This window comes from Atta colombica, unplaced genomic scaffold (assembly GCF_001594045.1).
Source record: "Atta colombica isolate Treedump-2 unplaced genomic scaffold, Acol1.0 scaffold141, whole genome shotgun sequence".
Classification (NCBI taxonomy): domain Eukaryota; kingdom Metazoa; phylum Arthropoda; class Insecta; order Hymenoptera; family Formicidae; genus Atta; species Atta colombica.
In genome coordinates, this window is record NW_017259230.1 from 793093 (window position 1) to 800158 (window position 7066).

At 30.5% G+C, this 7066-nt stretch overlaps 1 protein-coding gene across 2 annotated transcripts in view; it reads left to right on the forward strand.

Annotated features, from left to right (window-relative positions):
• LOC108684893 (activating transcription factor 3) overlaps nucleotides 1-7066 on the forward strand; it is a 31547-nt gene that overhangs the window by 20667 nt on the left and 3814 nt on the right. For both annotated transcript variants that reach the window (XM_018189427.1, XM_018189428.1), the window contains exons 2-3: nucleotides 2163-2447; nucleotides 6393-6529. In XM_018189427.1, the coding sequence (XP_018044916.1) occupies nucleotides 2195-2447; nucleotides 6393-6529 (390 nt within the window). In that variant the 5' untranslated portion in view covers nucleotides 2163-2194. The remainder of the gene's footprint in view (nucleotides 1-2162; nucleotides 2448-6392; nucleotides 6530-7066) is intronic.

A 7066-nucleotide genomic window follows, 5' to 3' on the forward strand; every position in this document is an offset into this window, starting at 1 on the left:
ATTCTTTGTCCGCGTCTTCAAATTTCAGTATAGATTTGTATATTGTTCTGAATTGTATAAAAACCTGAAAAAAATTTTTGCATACTTGTGAAAGCTTTAACAACGAGTTTCTACTGTTACAGAAGTTAGATTGCACTTTAATATTTTTTTACAGAATAATATTACAATAAAACCGGGCAAATTAGAACTAATACACGGTTGTGTCTGTTGAAAAATTTTTCTTTTCTATTTATTCATACAATATACAATAATTGACAACATTTCGGCTGCTCTTTACAACCATCTTCAGGATAATCCATCACAAATTTAAGTCCAAATTCTCAATAAATAAATAAATGCAAGTGCATTTCCAAAAACGTTGAATGGTTCCTGAATTGTGAGCACAGCTCTTCTTAATGTCAAAATTGTTAATACAGTTTTAAGAAATTGCACTTCCATTCTATTACAAAAATCTTCAGTGATGTGATGAAAAGGAAAATTTTTTTATAACAGTCACAAATAACAACCATGAATTAGCTCTTATTTGCCCGATCTTATTGTAATATTGTATTATTTTGATTATTAAGAACTCTATGAAAAATTGTTTTACTCGTTAATTTTTTACAGATTTAAATTTATCTACAAAAATTCATACAGTCAACAATTGACTGTGTCTTTCAAGTCCAATGTTGCCGGCGGAGGAACATACACTACAGGATGATTTGATAGAGACCGTAATAACACTTAAGGGTAGATTTCTGATTTTGAAACAAAAATTCTAATATCAAAATGTCAAAGTTTAATAATTTTTGAATTATAAGTATTTAAAGTTACACTGCCTAAAGTTCGTGTGTTAGGTGCGGTTGGATTTTCTGTTGTGTCACATCTAAACGCATGAATTTTAGGCGATATGATTTGATAATTTTAAATGCTACTAATTCAAAAATTATTAATACCTCGATTCTGGTATTAGAATTTTTGTCTCAAAGTGATCTCAGGAATCTATTTTTAAGCGTTATAGTCTTTATCAAATACCCTGTATATATAATTATAATACTTTTAATGTAATAAGCAAGCATGTTACAATTATTATGAATCTATTTACTGCAGTTAATAATTCTGTTCCTGCTGTCGTCGTACTTCTGAAATGATTCGTATATATGATGTGAATATTTTGATGAAAAGCGCGAAAGCGAGTATTACAACTTTCTAGATAATCGTATTATTCATTTTCGCGATAGTGCGAGATCACATAATTATTCCTATGTTTTAACACAACGCAATAATAAGCATTTGTTAGTCTTTCTCGGGAATTCCGGAAAGCGATAGAGAGCGATATCCCCGTTTGTGGTTTTCGCAAGATAATTTACTATGAGAATTTCGCGTAGTTAAGTCTCCGACTTCATTATAAACCATATTGGAAGGCCCGAAAACTTTAGGCTCGCCTTCGACTTTTATGAATAGATACGTATTTTGTTCTAAGTGCCGTTTCAATCTTTGCTTTTCTTTGCTTTATATCCACCTAATAAAGACAAATTGTCTTTATTATACTATTTAGTTTTGATTTTTTTATTCATTGACTTAATAGGTCTGTTTTCAACTGAATTTCTTGCACGGTTCAGCATTCCTCTTTTACTCTTCACATTGAAGAGAAAAAAAAGAAAGATGAATAGTGTAAAAAGAACAGGTTTAATATCTTTTTCTTTTTTTTATTTCTCCTCCAATCTCTAATTTATTACACTTTTTCAATCTTCTTTACTGTTTTAATTTATCGAAATTAACTTTAAGATCAAGCTGCGTCTTGGAAATGCTTAATTATATCCAGAATGTTATCAGATTTAATTAATTTTAATTAAAGTAAGCTTATGTAAATACATATAATAAGAGAGAGAGAGAGAGAGAGAGAGAGAGAGAGAGAGAGAGAGAGAAAGAGAGAGAGAGAGAAAGAGAAAATATATATAAATAGTACAAGCTACCAAACATATACATTTCAACATTCTCAATCTTCAATCCTCTTCAAACTTTAATTTTCTTTAATTTCTTTTCATTTGCTTTACTGAAGGATTAATAAATTAAAAATTAAAGCTAAACTTCTTTTTTATTCTCTTAAAACATTCAATTACGCTTAGCGCGCTTTCAAGCTTAATTAGTTTCACGCGATGACCTTTTGCTCGTGTTTCCAGGTTAGATAAATGGTGAGAGCCAAGCGTAAGCCATGTATAATCTCAACGTGAACGTGAATCCCAGCCCAACTGGGGCTGCGGGTCTTCTCGGTGTCACGGCGGCGACGGCCGAGGTCACGCCAAGGACACCGGAAATCGTAAATTCGCTGATCGCCATGACCAATCCCTTCGAGGGCTACGGCAGCGGCAACGAAAGGGGCACACGGGATCGCACGGACTCGACCAGCAGTGGCGAACCGAGCCCGCCAAGCGTCCAGCACACCTGTAGTCAGCTTATCAAAGAAGGTAAATGAAAATCACATTTTTGACGCTCTTTTTTATATTTATTTTTATTTTTATTTTTATTTTTATATTTTATATTTATATCTACATTATTAAAGATCTGTATCTAAATAGTATATAAGTCTACGATAGTAGGTATATCGTAGACTTGTTCTTTTTAGCTGAATTTGCACGGTTTATTTTTTTCTCTTTTTTTGTCCAACGTGGAGAGAAAAGGAAGAATCGTGCAAGAACTTAGTTAAAAAGAACAGACCTTATATGCGATCAACAAACAAAATTGAGAGGCAAAAGCGAAGACGGCCAAAATCTTCTTTTTTTTCTGAAATATTGTAATTGGATAAATAGAAAGGAATAGAGGTTGATCGTCTCTCTTTTTCTCTCTCTCTCTCTCTCTTTCTCTCTCATTTTTATCAATTAATTTTACATACGGATGGCGCAATCCATGCTCTATGTTTTTAATACATATAATATATCTACACATACAAGTGTTTTAATGAGCAAAATTTGAAGTATTTCTTTAAAACTTAAGAAGTCGATTTTCTTTTAAATAATAAAGATGATAACAAATGAAAATCAATAAGATGCTTATTTTGTAAAGCATAGACTAAAAATAATGAGATTAACAAATCCTTTCGTATAAAATCCTTTTTCAAGAGATTTCAAACACACTTAAATTATGAGATTTTTCAGAATATTAATTTATTATATGTACCGAGATATTCTTTACTCTCAAAAAGTCAAAGTACATGTGTAAATATACACGTGTGAAAATGTGTACATGTATGTATCGAATATTTCAAATCCTTATACTTATCGACCAAATTAAGAACTACAATTCTATTTTATAATAAATATATTAATAATATTAAATTAACAAAAGTAATATATTTAATTAGTATTTTTTAATTTTTTAAAAATGTCTATTTAAAAAAAAATGTTTTTCTTTTTATTTTTATATTTGTAAATATTAATAAGACTCAATTTAAAAAACAGAAAGACAAAGGGCTACGAGTCTAAGAACTTAGGTTAACTTTGTCTTTCTGTAAATATCAGATTGCGATAATATTAATTGCTTTATATTTCTTATAAAATGTACAAACTGCAAGAAGTCTAAGTTGAAATCTAAGCGATATTTGCATTTATTCCACCCACTTTAACAAATATCAATGACAATATAGTGGTTCTGCTATATAAAATGTGCTTCTCTTTCTTTCTCTCTTTATTTCTTTACTTTTTTACCTTCACTCTATGCACAGCATTAAATTGCAAATCTTGTTCCTTTCAAATTACGGATTACGTAACACACGCACACAATCGCAAAGGATTATTATCATAATTGCCTTTGCGGTTTTGTGTACGTGCCGGTTATCCCGATCTATTCATCAACAGCCAAATTAATTAATTAAAATTTTTTTAATTCACTTTTGATATGTGTGTGTGTGTGTGTGTGTGTGTGTGTGTGTGTGTGTGTGTGTGTGTGTGTGTGTGTGTGTGTGTGTGTGTGTGATGAATATAGAGTACGGGTTTAGAGTGCTTTGATAATAGATTGTATATCGCAATACTGCTGATACTCCTTAATTATCGTGATTTAATTCCTTGAAGGTCACGAGAATGTCCTTGTACCATGTGGAAATGTTAGCGATCACTGGCATTTTCTATGGCATTAATACATTGTGCGTTGCAATATTTTCAAGTCCGCTTTCCGGCGGAAGTCTATAATTTATTGCGATGTTAAAAAATTATATTCGCGCAATCTGATTTTTTTATTCTTTGTAATAAATATTGTTCTCGAATTATCATTGTAATATATAATTACACTTACATATTACACAATTATAGTTATACATTTAAAGTTTTACTAATGCTATTAATATTTGAATTATTGCGACTAAGTTCTATTATTCAATAATAAATATAAATATATACACGGGTTATTCCACCTAATATGATCATCTCTTAAATCTTTGCAAGATAAGGTTGAATAAAAAACATGTTCAGATAAAAGTTGGCTTAATAGATGAATTTTTTTCGAAAATCGATGTTGCCATTATTTATGGCGTTACCATACTTTTGTGAATATTTTTGATTCAATCTTATCTTGTAAAGATAAAATGGGGTTCACGTTAGATGGACCTGTATGATATACATAGCACTGACTGCTGTGATCGAAAATAGAATTAATAAAAATATTATATTGGGAATATAAATTAGTTCGGTCCATTTTTCTAAAAATGGCTCCAGCTGTTGTGAATGGTTCATAGTGACAGCTGATTTTGGCAGTTTCAGAGAAGTTGAACATCTGCTAATAATATTCAATTTATATCGCTTTGAATTTCATACAAAAACTTGATTTTTACTGTGTGTTTGAATTTTGTGTTAACCAAGCAGCATTTGCAGGAGGTTTTGATTTTCTGCTTTAATTGGAAGAAAAGTGCGGCTGAAGCCCATCGAATGCTTGTCGAAGTTTATGATGACACTGCTCCAACTGATAAATCATGTAGGGTTTCAAGGATGGAGATTTCAGCGTTGAAGATAAGCCTCACTCTGGACAGTCAAAAAAAATTCGAAGACAAAGAAGAGGCATTACTTAGAGGCATTACTCGTAGAAGATCAAAGTCAAACGCAAGAGGAACTTGCAGAATCATTGGGAATAACTTAACAAGCCGTTTCTGTACGATTGAAAGCCATAGGAATGATTCAAAAACAAGGAAATTGAGTGCCTTATGAACTAAAATCGAGAGACGTTGAAAAGCGATTTTTCACTTGCGAATAGTTGATTTAAAGACAACAGAGAAAAGGTTTTTTGCATTGGATTGTGACTGGAGATGAGAAGTGGATATTCTACGATAATCCCAAGAAGAAAAAATACTACGCTAAGCCCAGTCAATTGTTGTCATTGACATCTACACCTCAACATCAACATCAACATCACGAACATTCATGGTTCGAAGATCATGCTTTATATCTGATGGGACTAAAAGGGTCTTGTTTACTATGAGCTGCTGAAACTTGGCGATTCCATTACGGGCGATCGGTGTCGGCTACAATTGATTCGTTTGAGCTATGCATTGCGAAAAAAACGACCGGAAAAACACGAGCAAAGACAAAGTGATAAAGTTATTCTTCTTCATGACAACGCTTGACCTCATGTCGCTAAAGTCGTAAAAAAATATTTGGAAACGCTCAAATGAGATGTTTTATCGCGGTATTCTCCGGACATTGCTCCTTACTAGTTATTTCGAAGGATGCAGCAAGTCACCGGTTCACTTCTTTCGCAGAAATCGAAAATTGGCTTCAAAATTGGATCGTCTCCAAAGACGAGTCATTTTTTCGAGATGGAATTCGAAATTGCTTGAGAGATGGGAAAAAGTAATAGGCAGCGATGGACAATACTTTAATTGATCTTTTCATTCATTTTGAATTGAAATAAATGTATTTTTGAATACAAAAAAACGGACCGAACTAATTTGTACTTCTAATATGTAATATTTAAAAAAAAAATGAAAAGAGAAACTAAATTGATTAATTTAATTAATATTTTATATTACTTTATATTTATTTTATAAAAATCACGAAAAAAAACTAAAAAATATGTTATAAACTTGAATTTTTATAAAAAAAATTGCAAACCAATTATTTTGATTACTAATAGCATTTCCAGTTGTTAATACTTTCGATGATGAAAATAAAAAATCTTGCTGCTTTAAAATTAAAATTAAAGTTATTATAAATTAAAAATCGGAATTTATTATATAATACTTTAGTAAAAAATAACAAGGAAAGAATTCCTCCTTTTTATCACAGCATCTAATTACAATCTAACTACTTTTCTGGGTAATTCTAATGGATTTGCATTACTTGCATATTGCAAATGACTGTTATGACCTTGGCGATATACCTGCGAGCGAAATTAATTAATGAGAATTAATTAAACTCATCTTTGGACAGGGCTGAAACTAACGCTACAGACGAAGAGGCGGGCGAACAGTAGTGGTGACGATGGTAAAAAGAAAACGAAAAGGGAGGACAGCGGCGCTGACGATGAAGAAGAGGATGAGACGAGCATTAACAACACCAAGAGTGGTGTAAGTAAATTTTCGTATTTTTTGAATACTATTTTCCTCAGAACTTCACGCAAATTTTTTCCGAGAGCTTCTTAATAAGAATTGTCACTTTTTATATTCTTCCTTAATTCTTTATGTGTTTTCATTAATTTTTTAGTTTGATTATACAAATTATATTAATTATCTTGAAAGAAAGAAATTATCATAATTTTGTGTTAGGAAAACAAGTATCAATAATATTAAAATTGCATAATTTATAATATAATTATTGGAAATATTTAATAAAATGACAATAATTTAGATTACAGAGAGTTAAAATTTTGTCAAAGGTAATTTCTTATTTTCATGTAATTAATAATGTATAAACAATAAAATTTTATAATTGTCTCTCTTTCGAATTATTTTCCTATTTTTTTTATTAATTCTAGTATTCAGGGAGTAAGAATAAAACAAGAAAAAGATGTTATATTGCGTTTTAATTTGTAACAAAAAATTAATAGATATTATATCTTTGATATAAAATTAGAAGAAATTATATATAAAATTATATATAAAATT